We start from the raw sequence: 21,988 nt of genomic DNA, 5'->3' as shown, positions 1-21,988 counted from the left end.
GAATCCCATTAAATTACTAAACGCTTGAATCTCACTAACTCTCTTAGCCGTCGCAAGAGAAGTTAGGAAAAGAGCCTTCCTTGTCAAGTTTCGAAGAGACGCTGCCTGAAGCGGTTCGAAAGGACTTGACATAAGGAACTTAAGAACCACGTCAAGGTTCCATGACGGAGGTCTCATTTGAGGAATCTTCGAAGTCTCGAAAGATTTTAAAAGGTCATGAATGTCCTTGTTGTCAGAAAGGTCAAGGCCTCTGTGCCTAAAAAACCGCTGACAACATGCTTTTATATCCCTTGATGGTAGGGACCGCTAATTTCTGCACATTCTGAGAAAGAGCAGAAAATCAGCTATCTGGTTCACAGAGGTCGAGGAAGAGGAAACTCCCTCCTTTTTACACCATGCCCTGAAGAAAGCCCACTTCGATTGGTAAACAGCTCTTGTGGAAGCACGTCTTGCATGTGCGATTGCTCTCGCAGCTGCTTTCGAAAAACCTCTCGCTCTGGCCAACTTTTCGATAGTCTGAACGCAGTCAGACCCAGAGCGGAGAGGTTTTGGTGAAACCTTTCGAAGTGAGGCTGTTTGAGTAGATCTTTCCTCCAGGGCAATGTCCTTGGAAAGTCTACAAGGAAAGACATGACCTCTGTGAACCATTCTCTCGCTGGCCACATCGGAGCGATCAGGGTCAACCTCGTCCCTTCTGAGGCCGCAAACTTCCTCATGACTTCCCCCAAAATCTTGAATGGTGGGAAGGCGTACAGGTCTAGACCCGTCCAATTCCAAAGCAACGCGTCTACCGCGATCGCTTCTGGATCCAGGACCGGGGAGCAATAAAGAGGAAGTCTCTTGGTCCTTGACGTCGCGAATAAGTCGACCAGAGGACGTCCCCACAACGTCCAAAGGTCTCGACACACGTCTTTGTTCAAGGTCCATTCCGTCGGTAGGATTTGTTCCCGACGACTGAGAAGATCTGCCCTGACGTTTTGCACTCCTGCAATGAACCTCGTCAGGATTGTCACATTTCTTCTCTTTGCCCACAGCAGAATCTCTCTCGCCAGGGAAAACAAAGTTCTGGAGTGTGTTCCTCCCTGATTTTTCAAATAAGCGAGTGCTGTGGTATTGTCTGAGTTTACCTGAACAATCTTGTTCTTCAAACTCCTTTCGAAGAACTGCAGGGACAGAAATATTGCTGCCAGTTCTTTGACATTTATATGCCAGGCTACCTGTTCCCCTCTCCAGGAGCCTGACACTTCCTTCCCTCCTAGTGTTGCTCCCCAGCCCGTGATGGAAGCGTCGGAGAACAACACTAGGTCGGGGCTCAGAAGACTTAGGGACACGCCCTCCTGAAGCTTCTGAGGGTCCAACCACCATCTTAGATGGTTCTTTATCGGAAGCGATATTCCCAATATGGCATTGAGATCGTCCTTGGCCTTCCACTCGTCCGCAAGGAAAAATTGGAGAGGCCTGAGGTGCAGTCTTCCCAAGGAAACAAACCTTTCTAGCGAGGAAATGGTTCCCAGCAGACTCATCCATTCCCTCGCCGAGCAAGTCTCTTTCCCTAGGAAGGCTGAGATCTTTTCTAAGCCTAGCCGCTGACGTTCCTGGGACGGAAACGCTCGAAAAGCCACTGAATCCATCTGAATCCCCAGATACACGATGGACTGTGTCGGGGTCAGATGCGACTTTTCGAGGTTGACCAGAAGTCCCAGGGACTTTGCTAGGGCTAACGTGAACTGCAAGTCCTTCAGACACTTCTCTCTCGACGACGCTCTGATCAGCCAGTCGTCGAGGTACAGGGAAACTCTTATCCCCGAAGAGTGTAGCCACCTCGCCACGTTCTTCATGACTACAGTGAACACCATTGGAGCCGTGGTCAGGCCGAAACACACAGCTCTGAACTGCCACACTTTTTTGTCTAAGACAAACCTTAGATACTTTCTTGAAAGAGGGTGGATCGGGATGTGAAAGTACGCGTCCTGCAAGTCTAAGGACACCATCCAGTCGCCCGGTCTCAAGGCTCCCAGAACAGAATGAGGCGTCTCCATCGTGAATTTGGTCTTTTCCACGAAAAGATTGAGCCTGCTTACATCTAGAACTGGACGCCAACCTGACGACTGCTTCGGTACTAGGAAAATCCTGTTGTAAAAACCTGGAGACCCCAGGTCCGCGACTTGTTCCACCGCTCTTTTCTCGATCATTTGTTGAAGGAGATCGAATAATACTTGCTTCTTCTCTCCCTGATAGGATGGAGAAAGGTCTCTGGGAGTCGTAGAAAGAGGAGGAAGATCTAAAAAGGGGATCTTGTACCCCTGCTCCACGATCTTGAGAGACCAAGAGTCCGTGTCCCTCTCTCTCCACGCTCCCGCAAAAAACTTCAGTCTGGCTCCGACTGGTGTCTGAAGGACATGCTTCTCACTTGGAAGGCTTTGACTTAAAGGAAGCTCTTCCTCGTGAAAACCCTCTCCCTCGAGGAGCTGCTCTCGAGGGGGGAGCCCCACGAAAGGGCTTAACCTTCTTCGGCGGTCGAACCGCAGCTGAAGAGGTTGAAGGTACTGCCGAACGTCTTGTAGACTGGGCTAAAAGGTCCTGCGTTGCCTTCTCTTGCAAACTGTTAGTCAGGTCCTTTACTAAAGTCTGGGGGAAGAGATGGTTCGAAAGAGGAGAAAAAAGCAAATCCGCTTTCTGAGCTGGAGTTACTGAACGAGCTGTGAAATTGCACAGCAAAGCTCTTCTTCTTCAATAAGGCCGTTCCAAAATGAGAGACGATCTCCTCCGAACCATCCCTGACGGCTTTGTCCATACATGCTAACACGCTGGACAGCTCCCCCAGACTGAGAGATTCTGGGCTTCTCGCTTGCAGATCCAGAACTCCCAAGCACCAGTCAAGGAAGTTGAAAACTTCAAGAGTCCGGAGCAGACCCTTCAAATGATGGTCCGTCTCCGTAGAGGTCCAGGTCACTTTAGCAGAGGATAAAAGAGACCTCCTCTGCGAATCCACCAAGCTGGAGAAATCTCCTTGAGCTGAAGAAGGGATACGAACTCCTACTTCTTCTTTGGTTCTATACCAAATACCCCCTTTCCCGCTGAGTCTAGCTGGAGGCAAAGCGAAAGTCGTCTTGCCTTGATCTCTCCTTCGTACCATCCAATCTTGGAGTTTCTTAAACGCACGTTTAGTGGAGAGCGAAGTTTTCATCTCAACAAACTCCGGGGTTTTACCAGTCTTAGATGATGAAAACTGCGAAGGAGGAGACTTGGGAGCTGCAGGCTGAAACTTGTCTTCGAAAGAAGAACGCAACAGCCGCACGAGAACTTTATAGTCTGATATTGAAGGGGCCGCAGAAGGTTCCTCTTCAACCGAGTCAGCCGAACTACTCAGCTCTCCTTCTTCTCTACACGGAAGAGGAGACCGCCTGTCCGGAGAGGGCGTACTAATGTCGGGTCTTGACTTAATCAAAGGACCCCTATCCTTACTGGATGAAGCCTTATTTCGGCTGTCTTCTTTATGGCGCTTACCACTTGAAGCAGGTAGAGCGTCCTGACGAGGACGAGCGTCCTTAGCGACACCCGAGGCAGCTTCACTTGCCAGAGAAGCGTCCTTACGTTTCTTACACGAAAGGGAAGACATTTTAGCTGGAATACGTGCCTGTGCGCGCAAACTAGCATCTTGGGGTACGACTTCTTGGTCGGAGTCCCCAAAAGCGTCTTGAAAAGCGCCCTGAACGTCCTGGCGAGCGTCCTGCCGAGCGTCCTGGCGAGCGTCCTGCCAAGCGTCCTGACAAGCGTCCTGTCGAGCGTCCTGCCGAACGTCCTGCCAAGCGTCCTGCCTAGCGTCCTGCCTACGCTGTCCTGCTAGCGTCCTGACGAGCGTCCTGTCGAACGTCGTGCTGAGCGTCCTCCTCAAAAGCGTCTTGACGCAACGTCCTTCTAGAGGACGAACGAGATCGGCGAATCGCCGAAGGAGAAGCGATCGGCGAACGAGACGAAGTAGGAGAGGGAGAAGGAGACTGCTTCGTCCTCCTGACGGGCAGTCTAAGGTCCTTCCTCCGCTTAGGCTCGACTGCTGCTGGGCGAGTTCCCTCTGATCCATAAGCGTCGATAGCTGGTCCTGAAGGGACAAAAGAATGTTCTTCGTTGGAGAGGAACGAACAGAGGAAGCAGGACTGATCCTGCGAGAAGATGAGGGGCGGGGGGACGCCTCCTTCCTTCTCACAGGTACAGCTACCTGCTTCTCAGGGAGACGCGCCTGTGCACGCAACCCAGCGTCCTCATCGGAGGAGATCTTACCCCTTTTCTGAGGCGGAAAAGCGTCATACGCATCCTCCGACGAAAGCGGCGATACAGGACGAGAAGCGTCCTCAACACGAAACGTCCTTTTCAGAGGACGAGAGTCTCTCCGAGCGCTCCACCCCTTGCGCGGGGAGGACGAAAAGCACTCTTTCAGGACGCACGCTCGTGCGCGCTCCTTGGCAGCCTGGGACTTTGCCACAAGGCCTGCCGAAGGGACGCCAGATCGGTGGGGAGCCCCCGTAACCCTCTTGCGGCTTTCGACATACCCTCTCCCTGAGTCTTGGGAGTCTGATAGAGGTCTAGGCCTAGAGGCATTATGGGGCCGATCTGACGCCCCCTCCACAACACTAGGGGCACGATCACACACTTGCACCGAGCCAGTTTCCAAGGCTTACACTTTGGTCTCCAGAGTGCGTAGAGACTCCAAAATAAGAGAGAGAGCATTAGCTTCTCCCGACACAGAATCAGAGCCCGAAGGCAACACAGGTTTAGGGGTTGCAAACTCTACAGGTGTTAATACAGGAGAGATGTTAGCCTTACCTTTGGTAGAACCACTCCTGGAGGAAGACCTCCTGATCCTATCGCGCTCCAATTTAAGGCGATAGGACTCATATACTCTCCAATCATCATCGGTCAATCTCTCACATTCATTGCACCGATTATCCACCAAACAATTATGCCCCCTACAACTCATACATACTGTGTGGGGGTCTACCGATGCTTTCGGTAGCCTCACCTTACAATCAGTCCTCACACACACTCTGAAACTCACAGCACTTGATCCAGACATCACGTTTATAGAAAAGCCAATCCAAAATCAAAAAACGGTCCACTATCGCGCATGCCAATTCAACAATCCAATTCAATACCAAAAAACCAATCAGATACTTAAAAGCGAGTCAAATCCAAAAAATCCTGAGCAGAGGTCTGTAAACAGTTGTTTACCGACCGGCGACAGAAAAAATATGAATAGAAAATGGGAATGGTTCCTGATATCCGCCTCCCAGCGGCGGGAATGGGTACTACCACCTGGCCGCCCACTGCGTGTGCCGCGAGTTTTGAAATTCTGTCGGGCTTCAGAGAATACAGCTATATATATATCTGTCAGGTAAGTGGCATGAACAAAATATAGAATTAAGGCCAATGGTCAAGCACTGGGACCTCTGAGGATATTCATCCCTGAAATGGAAATTGCCAATGAAAAGGTCTGAAAGTGTAACAAGAGGAAAAAAGTTAAGTATATCTTAGTTTAACCAGACCACTGAGCTGATTAACAGCTCTCCTAGGCCTGGCCCGAAGGATTAGATATTTTTATGTGGCTAGGAACCAATTGGTCACCTAGCAATGGGACCTACAGCTTATTGTGGGATCCGAACCACACTATATCGAGAAAATGAATTACTATCACCAGAAATAAATTTCTCTGATTCCGCATTAGCAGAGCCGGGAATTGAACTTCGGACCACCGGATTGGCAGCCGAGTGTGAAAACCACTTGCCCAGCGAGGAACTCTGTAACAAGAGGAAAACTTCAGTTACACTGTGAATCAACTGATAGGAGAGGGAGGAAAGTAAGATGGAAGAAAGAGAATATAAAAGGAGGTACATCAAAAGGATTGAAAGAGGTTGAAGCTAAAAACTAAAGAAGAAAGAGAATATAAAAGGAGGTACATTAAAAGGAATGAAAGGGGTTGAAGCTAAAAACTGAAGTAACGCTATTTTGAACAGATGTAATAGAGGCGACTTACTTTCCCATTCAAATCTGACATCTGGAGACCAAAAGTGGTGTGCCATTTCGTGAGCTGTGGCACCCCGTATCTGGTGCACAGCCTTCAGGGGATCCACCACAAGACCATCCTCTTCCAACTCACGGCGGTACATCTTCATCTCACCCTCTTCCGCAAACAACTGCCAAACACCTCCGTCGACATCTTGCTGAGCGTATGATAACTGCTCTTTGGTTACTTTGTCGATCTGGTGATACAATGGAGGAGTGCTGTTATAATACTGAATTCTTTCAGGTCCTTCAAAAGGTTATTGTGATCTAAAGGCATAAAACTAGCTTATGTCTACACACAGTAATGTCAAATAACTCTTTGAAAGCTCTAAGTATCACCACTGAATTTTATGAATTCCAACACCTTAAGAATTATCAAAAGTGATCCAGATGATTAAAAAAAAAAATAAAAATAGTCAAAACACAATGCGGAATAGATCTTGATTTAACTTGCACTAGTCAAGATCATGATATGACATGCCAACATCACAAAATGGCTGTTCTTTAAAACAATATTTTGAGTTAGAACACAAACTATGAAATCTGGTGAAGTTCACCCTTACATTTTATAAAATGTTTGTTAAGAAAGCCTTCGAGGGGCAAAACAATTAACTTTACTAAGCACAATCCTACAATGCAAAAGCTTGAGCACATAATCACCTCAGGCCACAGCGGATGAGTAGTGGCCGGTTTCTGAGGGGCAGCCAGTTGCTTTAGCCTCAGTCGCTCCCTGAACTCTTCTTCCTCATCCATCTTGTCAAGTGCCGATTCCACAGCATCGAAGAATTCATCTTCGCCCATCACACTGTGTGGGCCTTCCTGAGATGGAAGGAAAATTCTCAGTACATATTTAGTTTAACCAATCTTACATATTTATGGACTTGCTTACAGCTGCCCACTCAAGGTCATTTTCTTAAATGAAATTAATCTTGGATCAAATAAAATTAGTGTAAAGAGAAACACCAATACTCCAGTGGGTATAAGGGACACTGCAAAGAACTTTTATATGAAAAATATCAATATTCAATATGCTCAAATTATAATACAACCCAAAATCTATCTTGACAAACTTTTAACAAAAGTAACTACTGTACCTTGGAAAAATAATGACTAAATAAAATAACATAATGAGATTTTTATATGTGACTCAGATTAGTTTAAGCACTGACAATATACGGATAATGTGACATGAAAATATGTCTTTACGCTTTTCAAGAATTAACCAAGACATTGAAACTGTACTAATTCTAAATATAATGTCAAAATAATCTTTACCTTGAGTTAAATCTAAAATAATGGAATACTATCCAATAATCACCCTCATACAGTGGTAGTGCCATCAGCATACCTCACGCAGCGCACCGCAGGCATTACTCGAGGTTCTTTGCAGCATCCCTTCGGCCCCTAGCTGCAACCCTTTTCATTACCTTTATTATACCTCCATACATATTCTCTTTTACTTTCCACCCTCTACTAACAGTTGTTTTAACATTATTCTCAGTGCTCGATGACCTCACAGGTCCTATATTTCATATAAACTATCACAGCAAAATCTAAATACTATTTAAATATTTCTATTTTCTAATATTTCTCAATAATGTTTCCTGTCCTAATCAGAACCAGTCAAGGCTAAAGGTTGAGAGAGAGAGAGAGAGAGAGAGAGACTACTAACCTCATAATCAGGGCCACCCATGACCATAACTCTTCTGGCAGTTGGAGACTCCTGAGCACTCAGAGACAGAGCATGTTTCAACTTTTCCTCCAACCTCTTACGCTTTTCTCCTTCCCTCTCTAACCGTCGTTTGAAAGACTCCTCTCTCTGGTTCATTACGTCCACGCAATGACCTAAAGTTGTCAAAATTCCTGCCGTTGTAGCCTGCAACATAATTAATTGGAAATTCAGAATTTGCTGTGGCAAATCAAAATTGTACACAAGGAGAATTTTGAAAGATTTTTATAATAGAGTAACATATCCTTCCTGTAACCTTAAAAAAAAAGTATTATCTAAAGAGTACTGGAACCATTTTAAGTTTTACATGTAAATGGGCTTCTACCCGACACTCAATAGTCAACGAATTTCACCAATGATCAACATGTCATGAATGACATTAAAGTTCACAAAGGAACTCCCACAATTTGTATCATACTTAAAACTTACCTTAAAAGTAAGAGCCTCTCCTCTAAAATCAATAGCATAGGCACCATGTTTCTCTAAGGTTTCCCGGCTGATATGAGGCGGTAGCAGGTTAGGAGAAAGCCGTCTACTGCCAGCTATGGGAGAACCTTTGAGATTATAATTACACTCGACCGCTAATTCTGCCTCTACTCCACCTTCAATGTCTGGGCCATGACCATTGCCTGTCCAAATATCAAGACACTTTTCAACTTATGAACAAATGCATTTTCACAAGAATATTCATTCATATTCCATAAATAAGTTATTTTTATATTACATTAACTTTAATTTTCCAAGATGACATCACATATCACAGTACTGTATATGAAGCCTTCTATTACACAAAATATGCATGCCACAAACCAAGTGTACAAAGTAATGCAAAATAACCGAAATTAGCAATTCTTCAACACTGCAAACACCAATGTGTATGCTCCTATGTTGCTAGAAAAATACAAATAATGTTGTATGCAATGAGGCAAAGTAAATGATCATCAGCTGGTACTTACAAGTTGCCTCGGTAGTCTTTAATTCCTTAACAGATTCAGCGCATGCATCAAAGTACGTCTGGAGCGCTTCCATCTGTCGTATGAGGATATCTCGGTAGGTGTCTATCTCTGCTAGTTTCTCATGCAGGCCTGGGGGATATACAATGGGTAGTAAGTACTGGATGAGAAATGACAAATTTTTTTTTTATCAATTTGTTTTTTTCATAGCTAACAAACCTTCGGTCTTAACAGGTTAATCTTCTAGCACCCGCTGGAAACCGGTTAAAAACAATCAAAGATCATAAAGCAAGGAATCTGTGACATCTGGCAACTCATGCGTATACGAATACTTACCCAGTATTACTTGGTTAAGAGTTTCTACTCGACAACAGTTTGAATTTTGAAATTAGTGGCAGTGGTTCATTTGTTTTTAGGTAGGTGTTGGGAACCCGGCCCACTTTTGGGGTAGGAGAGAGGAACAACTCAGCCAAGCACTCAATATGTTTATGCTAAAAGTCCATATGCAGGGAGGAGGGTGGGCTCTGTCCGTAACTACTGGGTATTATATCAAATTTAATTTTATATTAACAATGTCATTTTTATACTATAAATAACTTACCCAGTATGTACTTAGGTGATTCCACATTGAAGGGGTGGGAATAATGGACAACATTAACGACTTCAAACATAAATAACTAAAAAACGATATACGTATGGCTAGCATTGAAACAATGCTTGTTGTTTTCTCACCTGTTGAGAAAGCTGCTGCAGGTAGATACTGCCTCTGGTCAGTGCTCATCTCAATGCGCAGTGACAGAGTTGTAAAGCCGGGTGGCCTCTGCTGTTGCTGAAGGCGGACAGTGTTTCAAAATCACTTTGCAGCGAAGGTCATTACCAAAGGCCGACAAAGTACGTATGTATATATATAATTGCCCATGCTCAGGGCTTAGTACCATAATACAATGACCAGAACAACACAGTCACCTACACCACCAAATAAAAAAAGACTGGTGGATACTCCAGGTGCACTTGTACCCCCAAACAACCCTTTAAACTCAACACCATTATTACCCCCAAACTTTCCTTGTAAACTCTAACACAACTATTTCATAGCGAGAGATAGTAGAATAAAGGAAGGAGCACTTCCTAGACTTCTCACCTAAATGGGATGATAAAGTTATCCATTTCTGTTCTGTCCAGTCCTTACACTCATTGCAGGTCAAATTAATATTACAAGTCTGTTGTCTGCAATTTGTAAAAAGTATGTGAGAATCGTAGGTTGCTGTAGTCACCTGGGTATTACAGCCTTTGCTGCAATACCACAAACTAGAATTGCTAGTCAGACATCTAACCTAGCAAAGCAGTCAAATCAATATTAGTAAGCGACTGTCACAGTTAGGCCGATGGGAAGAAAACAAAAATCCAAACCACCACCAGCTTAGTCAACACTAAGTCTAGACTTAATAAGCAGCAGAAACAAAAGAACGGCCACCACTAACTTCAAAATTCAAACTGCCGTCGAGTAGAAACTCTTAGCTAAGTAATTACAGGGCAAGTTACTTAAAAATAATTTACTTAAGGGTACAAACATGACCAAGTAAAAGATTTGACATACAATAGTAAACATACTTCCCTTCCAGATTATCCAGAACTATTATTGTGAAATCTACTCCCTCTGCAAGATATTTCAAAGACCTAATAAAACCCTTAATTATTGCACAGTTGACTCCCGCTATTCATGGACTCACGATTCAGACTTGCCTATTCACAGATTTTACTTATGAACTGTATATACCCATTATTCACGGAAAATTAACCTATATTCACAAATTATTGTATTTTCTGATAGTTTTCGTGACAATACATTTTTTTGTGATGAAGCTATTAAAATAGTCAGAATTAGCATTTTTACAGGGTTTTTTTTTGTGTTTTAATTATCAAAATGGGCAGTTCCAATCATTTTTAATGGGGCTCTAATGTATTTGTTTTTATATGTTTTTCCATTAAATTATCTACAGCATTTACAAACAGCACTTTGAAGTTTATGAGATAAATACAAGATCTGGGAGGGTAATGTAGATCAATGACTTATTGAGCTCAACGTTATGTCATCAAATTTAGGTATATCAGTCAACTACATCTTGCGTGGTTATGAGCGGAAAACCAAATTCACTTATCTGAAGTTGACAGAGTACCTCTTCTAAACTACTGCATCAAAAGAATAAAAAAACACTCAAGGTAAATTTTACCTTTAGCTCGCTTTAATGATGACCCAGAGGTGGTAGAAAGAGTTGTGGAAGTCAGGGAAACAGCGCTTCCATGCCGTCTCAAACCATTGTTTTCCAGCTGTTAACGATTAAAGTGATGTTTTATACATAATCTTATACTGTACAAGAAGGTATGAGAAGAGATGAAAATGTATATACTTGACAGTTAAAATATAGAGAAAATTATCAATGGGGCTGAAAAGACAACTTATTAATATTATTAATATTAATAATCATAAAACAGAGAGAGAGAGGAGAGAGAGAGAGAGGGGGGGGGGAGAGAGAGAGAGAGAGGGGGGGATTGAGAGAGAGAGAGAGAGAGCGAGAGAGAGAGGAGAGAGAGAGAGAGAGAGAGAGAGAGAGAGAGAGAGAGAGAGACTGTGTCAATCAGAAATGGAAATAGTTATGATGCATATGCCATTCAACATCTGTCAGGCAGAATTTTAGTTAACCAAAAGATATGTATACTACAAGCTTCAGATGCTCGTGTTAAAATTAATGCACTGATCAACCAGCCTCACCTCACCTAATCTGATTTCCAGATCCTGACATCTGGAACACTCAAGTTACAATGTAACTGAAATTTCTTTAAATTTCTAACTTTCTTACAGTAGATTAAAGAAGGATTTCCCCCTCCTAACTATGGAGTGAGCAATAGGCTTTTACAATCACAATGGCTCCTGAAAAATAAACATACAAATGAAATCAACTCAGCTGATGCTTCTTGCAGCAGTGCCGCTAATCAGCCTAGTCAGCTGCTCAGAATTTTTATGCTTGATGATGAAAACTGTCTGAAAACAAAATCTGACTAAAGATCTGCCTTTTAAAACTCAAGTGACTGGATCAACTGAAAAATTATGATTTTACATAGATATGAGACGGTCTAAATAACCTTATATGTAATTATCTGGCAAAAAATTTAACAAACCCTTGAAATACATGTTTGTATTACCATTTTTCTACCGAAAAGCACACAATGTTTGATGCAAATAAATCCCATTATTGACAGATTAAGAAGACTGTACTGTAAAGTTTTATATCAACAATTTTACTAACAAAATCTACCAAGCAATTTTTGTGCAACTTGAAGGGTAATATCAATCAATATACCCAAAAAATTCACATCACGCTGCCCCAAATTACTACCCCAGTTTAAAACAATAATTCGTATCAGCAGAACAAGCCTTAACAACCAGATCCTATTGTCTGATTTATGCCACTCTTTTTAATAACCATGAGTTTCCTTTCTCATAAAATAAAAGTTTCTTTAGGTATGCAAGCGTAAATGTTTACACAACATTGTGTTAAGTGCCACTGCTTAATGCAGCATTTCACAGAGAGAGAGAGAGAGAGAGAGAGAGAGAGAGAGAGAGAGAGAGAGAGAGAGAGAGAGAGAGAGAGAGAGAGAGAGAGAATAAATGTATTTGCTTTGTGTAGTATGACAATATAACATCATGCAAAATTTCAGCTCTAGATCAGGGAATTTCACAAAAAAGCAATGTACTATATGACTCAAGCATCTACAGTAGTAAAGCGATTCTATGCCAACATAGCTTACCTCTCTCACTGAGAGCTGAGATATCCCCATGCATTGCGGTGTGTGTCCATTGCACTAAAACAGACAAGCACAAAAGTATGACGTGAGGAATAAAAACAAAAATGCAATACTGCATGGCAATACAGCTCTCTGAAGCAGATAACAGCAGTATTACATGCTTGGGAAAATCTTATGCACAGTATATACGAAATAACAAGCAAAGTAGCCTGACATTCCAACTATAGTATGTAGCCATTGAAACAAGCAACAAATACTGTACACACTACAACAGAGGCATTTAATAATATAAATGAACAAAATAAAATATATCATTTAAGTTTTAACAAAAAGAACAACACTATACAAAACTAACATGGAATACAAATTAAAAAAAATAGTAAAAACTTTAACAGGAACTGCTGCACGTTGAGACTGTACATGAGAAAATAATGTAAACATTTTTCTTATATCATTTGATAATTTCCTAGCTGCAGTATTAAAAAACATTTAACAAAGAAAAATTAAAAGATATTAATTAACATCTATTTCCCAAATTATCATGCAAGGCTGGGAAGGGCAAACAGTTAATAGAGACTTGTACAGGAAACATAACTGTAATTATATACATGTGCAAACTAAAAGCATTTTGCAATTAAGAATTTTTGGCTACAAATCAAAATCTTGACGAAGGTGAGACAACAATCTATACACTAAGCACCACATAAAATGTTCTGCAGTAATCACAGCAGACATGTAGGTATGGCAGGAATAACCCTACAGTGCTGACTCTACCTATTACCACCTAATTTTTAGCAAGTCCTTTGTCTATTTGATAAAATCACTTAACTGATCAGATTCTAGAAGGAAAGTTTTATGTAATTATCAACTCGACTTGGAACAAGTTCTTCAACTGTTTGACAAACCCACTTAACTCTGAATAGAGGGAATGTTTTATGCTACCTATCACAACTTAACTTGGAGTAAGTTCTTTAACTGTTTGATAAAATCACCTAACTCTGAGCAGATTCAAGAGGGAATGTTTTATGCTACGTATTATAACCTAACTTGGGGCAAGTCCTTTGTCTATCTCATAAAATCACTTAACTCTCAACAGATGCTAGAGGGAATGTTTTATTCCAACTACCACAACCTAACTTGGAGCAAGTACTTTATTTATTTCACAAAATCAATCAACTCTGACCAGATTCTAAATGTAAAAAGGAAATTATATATTTATAATAAAATAAGGCTTTGTATATACTTACCCAGTAATTATATAGCTATAGTTTACATTGAAAACTGTTGCTATACAATCACTGGGTAAGTCTCATATACAAAAATGGTTATTTTGGAAGATTTTCCATCCAGGAGCTCTTCAGAATCTATTGTACAAAATTATTCTACTAATATTCTATCAGTGTCTTTGGTTAGCTTTCATGTCTTAATTCCACAAATGTTGAAAGTAGAATTCTGATGTCTATGTGACATGGCTCGTTTGCCCTTTCCTCTACACTGGGAAACAAAGGGCTATGAATATCAACAATGTGCACTCAACATTCCAAAACAAGTGGTAGTGAAGCCTACTACTAAAATTATCAAGCATAGCTGGAATACAATCTCTGCAAACAGCAAGGGTACTATGAACTATTCATTTAAAAAAAAAGTCATACCAATTTGAAGAAACCAACAAATGTCAACCAAAACAGATACCTGCCATTACTAATTAAAAAAATTGTTGAGTACCATTACTGATACATGAACATGACATGAATAAAATTAAAATTCATTATGGTTAAAACCATTTCCTACCTTGTGTTGCTCAATTGCATCAACCCACTGATGCTTCTCCTCGACAGTTCCAGTGCGAAGGTACCACACACAATCATTCAAGCAAACGTCAAAGCGGCACTCGTCTATCTCGTGGGGCTGGAATGTGACAAAACATTATGATTTTGCTGTCCTGTTTTTATACAACTATATGAAGGAAGTTTCCAACTCTTATTAAATATACCAATACATCATTATTCATACTTCTAGTGAAATGTAGTTTGATTCTTGATACTTATAAAATAAATATTCATGCAACGTGGGCATCACAGATTAAACCCCCATACAGCATTCAGTTATAAAATCAGTTTTTTTTCAGCAAAACATACAAAACACCTAAGCAAGAATTCCTTTAATATATACCAATATACATATCATATTGTATTGTACATACAAATAAAAAATACATATAAATGCATGTAATAATCAAGTGCACATTACATGGACTGAACATATACCATACTGTGCTGGGCACATATGGGTTACTGTGTAATCCTTGCAAGTACTGAAATTCAGCAGATTGGATTCCAGATACTACTTCATACAATTGCATTCCAAATACTATCTACTTAATGCGCTGAGACCTATGAGGTCTTTCAGTGCTGAAAGGAAAATTAAGAGAAAAGGTTACAAAGGTGTAACAGGAGGAAAACTTCTCAGTTGCACCATGAAACGATTGTTAGAAGAGGGTGGAAAGTAAGATGGAAGAAAGAATATGAATGGAGGTAACAGTAAAAGAAAGGGGTTGTAGCTAGGGGCCGAAGGGATGCTGCAAAGAACCTCATGTAATGCTTACAGTGCACGAAACAAGAGATGCACTTACAGCACTACCCCCTATGGGGTAGATAGATAATGAACTGGTAAAACTATGAGAATTACTCAGTATAGCACAGAACTGCAATTCACACACCTCTGTCTTCAGTTAAAACAGACAATAAATAACAATAATCCAGCTATGAAATAGAACCACAAATAATGGACCTGCTCACCTGTAGAGATGTTCTATACCACTAAGTATGGCAGATCTTTCTTTTCAAATGAATTATCTTTGAATCCAAAGGAACATACACAATAGTACAAAACTGTGTTTTTCTCTTTAAAAAACTGCAGATTTAACTGCTAATACACCAAATCAAAAGATACAATGTGTACTGCAGACTCTTAGATTTTTATGTATCTTAACAATGTATTGTGCACTTTCTGACTTTCAGTCACCAGTCACTTCACAAAACATTCTGCTCAGTCAGAATCAAACAAAACAGTGGCCTTAATCCTGTTCGCCACACTAAGCATTAAAATTGCAAGGTCATAATAGTGAGGTTAACAGATGAGAATAGCATTATTCTGCCTTGATATAAAGGCTATTATACAGTGTTAACTACTCGGGGTGCTTACTGAGCACTTGATATTCAAATCCTGCCCTTACATCAGGTTTACATTGGATCCATATTCTGGTGATTGGATTTAACTAAATGTTAAAGTGACCTTATACTTGTTCCTTAAGCTTTCTTCTGTTTTACATATACAGAGAAAAAGCTCCCTTCCATTTGAAATAGTAAAACATACTCAACAGAATCTGATAAAATAAATCCCCAGAACATTATCTGCGAATAGTATAAGAGTATAACAGAACAAAGAATATGGCAACACTTGTATTGGCCGAGTCATTGTCACAAGACTGTACTCCAAACTGTGAATCATGTGTGACATATGTCAATGACATATTAACTGATTTCCAATTATTCATAACAGGCATAATAAAAGGTATATATGAAAAGTAGCTTCAACAGAGAATGTTAAAAAAAATAATATATATATATATATATATATATATATATATATATATATATATATATATATTATATATATATATATATATATTATATATCTATATATATATATATATATATATATATTATATATATATATATATTATATATTATTACAAGTGAACCATTAATTCATTTGACAAGGATTCTTTTATTAATAATTCATAAAAAATAACAATTTTTGAAAGTAAATTGTATTTTCCTAACTATATTGTAAAGGACCAACGGATCAATTATTAATACAAAGGTTATAATCCGGTAATGTAGCTACTTATCAAAAACTTATTTGGAAAAAAGAAAAACTTGAGAGAGAGAGAGAGAGAGAGAGAGAGAGAGAGAGAGAGAGAGAGAGAGAGAGAGAGAGAGAGAGAGAAACTCGGCATTCATTGTACAATAACAGAAGGAAAATGAGAACCAACACAATACAGACCCATCTGTACACAGTATTTACACAACTAATCAGACAAGTTCATTATCAGTACATTGTGCACCCACTTAAGATATCATTACACATAGTACATCCTTTTCTAAATTTCTGTCTAGACTCATTCAAATATAGCTCACATTATGTTAATGATACAAATGAAATTACATTTGATAGTAAAACTTGGATGACAAGTTCATTCAGTAGAACATTCAGATAGCAAAAAAAGGTTGTGTCTAATATAAGTGGGCAATTAAAAGAAAATATACGTATATGTACTGGATATTCTTTTTGAATAAAGTAGCTTTCTTATTTATACTGTGTATATATATATATATATATATATATATATCTATATATATATATATATATATATATATATATATATATATAATAGTATTTTTTATTCCCTTTCCATTATATGGAGCAATTCTGCCTGATTTAGACAAAGACTTTAATTTTTGATTGAGTAAAAAAACTTCATAAATTCAGTGTAAATGTAGAAAGTTATCTTACCTTAACATGAGCTTTCTGGACGCTAATGGACCCGCGACAGCCATATTCCGTTTCATCATTATTTCTGTAGTAACTCATTGTACCATCCTTCAGAACCATAAAACGATTCTGCCAGCCATGGATGTAATTGGTCCATTTTGATACAGTTCCCTAAAAATTAAGGAAAAATTATAATTTTGCCAAAGTTAGAAAATGGGTGACATAAGCCAAGAAGAAAAGGGCATTCTTTCACAGATTAGTGAAACCTAGTGAGCAGTGATTTGTTTCTCTAAAACAAAGGAGTTAGCAACTCGGCATGAATGTTGCATTTTAGCAACGTAGTATGAATTTTGCACTATATCTACATTCCTCCATGTTCCAAAACCTTATAATTCATACTTTGCTGTTATCATACATGTCTTGAGATATTTTCCAAGACAATAAAATCTTCACCCAAAACTACACGCAATGCCATCTATCAATCACCAATTTCATACAAATATCCAAGTCTCAAAAAACATTGCCATCAACATGTGTACACCTAACAAGACCTTTTACACCAAGAAATAATCAATTTTGAAGCCAACATTTAAAGGGCACTTTCCCTTTCTAATGGTAAACAACAATATCAGAACAGAACAACTTTTCCCGACTTGACTACCAAATGAATATTCGTATTAACACAAAAAGATTTTCCTTTTCTAAACTGTAAGACAGGTGCAGCCATGATAAAGATATGACAGGTAGTCCCGCTCTGGCGATGAGTTTGGGACTCGTATGCCCGTGTGATTTTATGACATCATTCTACCCTACGCCAAAGCCGTTGTCATGGCAACATGTGGCATTCAAATGGCAATAGCCATCTCATATTCTGAGAAATTATCACACTTACTATAACTTGCCAAGAAGGAAATTACTTGAACTGACATACTGTTTGTAAAATACAGAAAAGTCAATGCACTATCTAGTAACAAATATACAAATGTTCATTAATGGTCATTAGATACCACACCAAACATCTTCATATGCAAATTCTTTACATAGCAAATATTAATGTGGCTGTTCACACACATTTATTGTCTGTCTTCCGCACAGCTTTCACATGGGTACGACAAGGCCTAAAGAATATTTCTGCAATTTTGTGAATGACCTGGCCAACATCATCAATAATCCTATTGTTGAGTAAAGCTGACTGATAAAATTTTGATGTCAAAGTGGAAAAGTCTGCCCAAATCCTAAGGCAACCACTTGCTTTAGATGGAATCACATTGTGAATTTAGGCTAAGGTCTCTTTTAACAGGTACATATTAGGTAGGCCAATGTATGATGTTGCATCATAGAGACTATAGTAGATTCACATCAGCCGTGGATTTGATGTCTAGACCCGTCCCTTACGACGCTCTTGATTGGCTGTTGATAAGCCAGTGACAGGGCTGGAAACACTGTCTCACTAAAGACTTCACACAGGCAGGATGTATGTTTCCCCTCTCCTGATGGATACTTCTTTCAAACGTATCCATCAGAAGAAGACGTGTAACATACATCCTGCCTATGCGAACTATCAAGAGAGACTGAGAGTTTCCAGCCCAGTCATTGGCTTATCAACAACCAATCAGGAGCGTCGTAGGGGACTGGCCTAGACATCAAATGCACGGCTGATGTGAATCTACTATAGTGTAGCTCCTGAAATGTGGCATCTTAGTGCAGTTATACACACATTAGCCAAGGCATAATTTACAGCAAAGTCAATCTGAATGTCACACATATCATTTATTTCCTTCATCCCTGCAATCTGTTCTACCTGCAAATCCTATCAAGGGCAACATTAAAAGTTCAACTAGCCTAACCTAACCAAAGATAGTCATCCTTGTTTAGCCTGCAGCGGGCTAGATTTGCCGGCCTAATGAACCTTCACCCCTGCCATGCATTGGCAAAGGCCAAATTAATTTTAATGTTATTTTGAACGCCATAATAATAAATATTTATTTCCTTCACTCCTTAAATTAGTTCTATCTGCAAATTCCAACAATAGACATGGCCTAACAGTCCAACTAGCCTAGCCTAACCAAATTAGCCAAGGTCTAATAGCCTACACTGTAAATGAGAGTTTCAACACCATAAAAAAAACTATCATATTTTTCATCATCCCTTCAATCAGTTCTACTAGGGACATAGTCTTACAGTCCAATTAACCTAGCTTAACTGGCTAAGGTCTAGCAGACCATAGAACCAATCTGAATGCCATAAAATGTAACAAGCTCCTTCGTCCATGAAACCCATTCTATCTCACAATCCTAACGAGGGTTGTAGCCTAACAATCCAACTAGCATAGCCTATCACTTTAACTATCTTATCCTAACTTAACTGGTAGAGGCCTACAATACTGTGGAATCAATCTAAATGCCATAATAACAATAACAATATCCTTCATACCTTGATTAAAAACTAAATTCTACCAGGAAACCCTAACCATAGATGCAGCCTAACATTCCACTAAGCCTAGCCTAACCTAATAGACTATGCCCTAAAATTAATGAGGGCACAATTATAAGTAACAATCTCCTTCATCCCTTACCCCCAACAGCTCAGGTATAGTATATACAATCAAGATCTGGCAGCATACAGTTTAAATGAATTTTACAGAAACAATGTTCTTAGTTCCATATAATATCACTATTGGCAACTCTTCAGATCACCCTATAAGTGTGAATGAGAGGAGGAGCCCTCAGTATTGCTCTAGGTAGTGCGGGGGAAGGTAGTCAAATTCCCATCCAAGGATGCGTTATAAATATTTTACAATAAATCAATAAATATGCCAGGAATTTGTTCCCAGTTTTATTTCTTATCTTTTATGATATTGTTTGAGCTGTAATTTAAAATTGACAAAAAAAAAAAAAAAAAAAAAACGCTTATAACTTTGTAAAATTAGCAAAATTTTTAACGACTGTCATAGCAAAAAGAGGCCTGCAAGGGGTGGTAAATAATCACATGCAACTTCCCGTGGAAGGTTCATACATTTTTTTGGAATTTTTTTCTTAAACCATGTGAATATAGATATCTTCCTCTTTCCATTAATGAGTTTTTTAAGTTTTTCTTTTAAATTGGTCATCCTTAAATTTAACCCAGTCATGGATGTATATATCTGCATATATTAGCCAGGACTGAGAGGGTTAAATCAATTCTGAATGCGAGCTGTTGCCTAACAGTCCAACTAGCCTAACCTAACCAACCAAGGCCTTAGAAACTATAGCTTAGAATCAATGTTAATTCATGGTAATAAACAGACCATCACTTTATTCCATTCTACCTGGAAACCCTAACTATTTCCAAGAATGATGGCTGGAGCCTAACGTAGAGGCCAGACTAACCTATCCTAATCTTCCTGGTAGAGGCTTAATATACTGTAGAATAAGGCGAATGTCATAAAAATAAGGCAAATGTCATAAAAATAATCTCCTTTACCCTTCAATCAGTTCCCCCACTAAATCCTAGCAGATGCTGTAGACTAACAACAACAAGCCTAAGCTATACTGGTAATGACCTAATATACCGTAGAATCAATATTCTTCCCTTAATAATAGGGTAAACGACCAAGCGGTGACATGTTGGCTTGCAGAAAACCACTTTATCACTATATTTAATTGGTGAAACAACAATACAATTTAATCTTTAAGCATTCCATTCAAAAGATTGAAGTTTCATCAACAAAACAATACATATGCAACCACCATACAAACTAAAATAAGCATGTGACGTCTTTGTAAGATATGTGCTCAAGGCAGTTTTGAATCCAACAATATGGCATCCCTTCAGGACGTGAGCCACTCGTCCCTCACAGAAAGGCCACGTCCTTCCCAGCATTCATTTGAACAATATGTGTGTGTAGGGTAAACAACCGCTTTGAGTCCATCTTACTAAAGAAGATCACCCTTTTTCACTCTATATTTAATTGGTGAAACAATACAATTACGTACTTCTTTAAGCATACCATTCAAAAGACTGAAGTTTTGTCAACATAATAGGATAAGTGAAAGCGCCATACAAAGTAAAATAAGCATGTGAGGTCTTCGTAAAATATGTTTTCAAGGCAGTTTTTAAATCCAATATGGCATCTCCTCGCATCCGGTTCCTTTGATCTCTGGCATCAAGAATACGTCCTTCCTAGCACTCATCTTAACAATATTAGCTTATACAGTGGGGGCCTCGTTATTCACGGGATAGGGCCCAGAACCCCCCCGATGATAAGTAAATACCCGTGTTATCCTGATACCCCCCTCAAAAATGCTTAAAACTGCCTACTTTAATAGTTAACCCACCCAAGACCACTATTCCAATGTTTATAACTGCCTACTTTAGTTCAAACACCAAATATGTTTTCAACTATCACCTAAAACTAAATTCAAGACAGTTTAAAGTATTGTACAAAATTAGCCTATATGTAATATTCAGTGTATGTTACTACTGTAAACATATGTAGCCTACTAGCCTAGGGATTACAGCTAGAAGCCTACATACACATGGTGGGCCTCTTTTTTTTTACAAGGAAAAGAGAGGATGAGTGGTAAGAAAAACTATCAAAATAGTATCATATGGGTAAATCATATTACACTCAACAATCTATGTTGATAAAAAGATGGCGACGATTTTGCAGTGCAATCCAGTAATATAATAACGATAATGCTACCAACAGTATGCAGCGAAACATCTCTTCCCTTCGTCACAACACGTTAATACTAGTATATTCCACGTAAAAACCTTCATCTGACCTTTAGGCGTCTTTCCCATAAGAGTAAAAGAATCAGGGCTTTTGGATGCCACATAATTACTCGTTTATATGGGTACAATTTAAAGAACGCGCCGCACACCACATTCATACACAACAAACAAA

The 21,988-nt window shown here is 39.5% G+C and overlaps 1 protein-coding gene across 2 annotated transcripts in view; it reads right to left on the bottom strand.

The window, feature by feature from the left end:
* The window catches only part of LOC135214398 (ceramide transfer protein-like), a 68,227-nt gene that overhangs the window by 21,397 nt on the left and 24,842 nt on the right, over positions 1–21,988 (bottom strand). Inside the window, exons 2-10 of one of the 2 annotated variants that reach the window (XM_064248664.1) lie at positions 17,122–17,271; positions 14,335–14,451; positions 12,547–12,600; positions 10,971–11,067; positions 8,743–8,871; positions 8,216–8,415; positions 7,730–7,933; positions 6,718–6,876; positions 6,029–6,254 (exon numbers count right to left, since the gene is read on the bottom strand). In XM_064248664.1, the coding sequence (XP_064104734.1) occupies positions 6,029–6,254; positions 6,718–6,876; positions 7,730–7,933; positions 8,216–8,415; positions 8,743–8,871; positions 10,971–11,067; positions 12,547–12,600; positions 14,335–14,451; positions 17,122–17,271 (1,336 nt within the window). The remainder of the gene's footprint in view (positions 1–6,028; positions 6,255–6,717; positions 6,877–7,729; positions 7,934–8,215; positions 8,416–8,742; positions 8,872–10,970; positions 11,068–12,546; positions 12,601–14,334; positions 14,452–17,121; positions 17,272–21,988) is intronic. The other variant, XM_064248665.1, reaches the window with a different exon arrangement.

This window comes from Macrobrachium nipponense, chromosome 45, assembly GCF_015104395.2.
Source record: "Macrobrachium nipponense isolate FS-2020 chromosome 45, ASM1510439v2, whole genome shotgun sequence".
Classification (NCBI taxonomy): Eukaryota; Metazoa; Arthropoda; class Malacostraca; order Decapoda; family Palaemonidae; genus Macrobrachium; species Macrobrachium nipponense.
The sequence above is the reverse complement of the archived record's forward strand: the minus strand, read 5'-3'. Positions and strand labels throughout refer to the sequence as shown.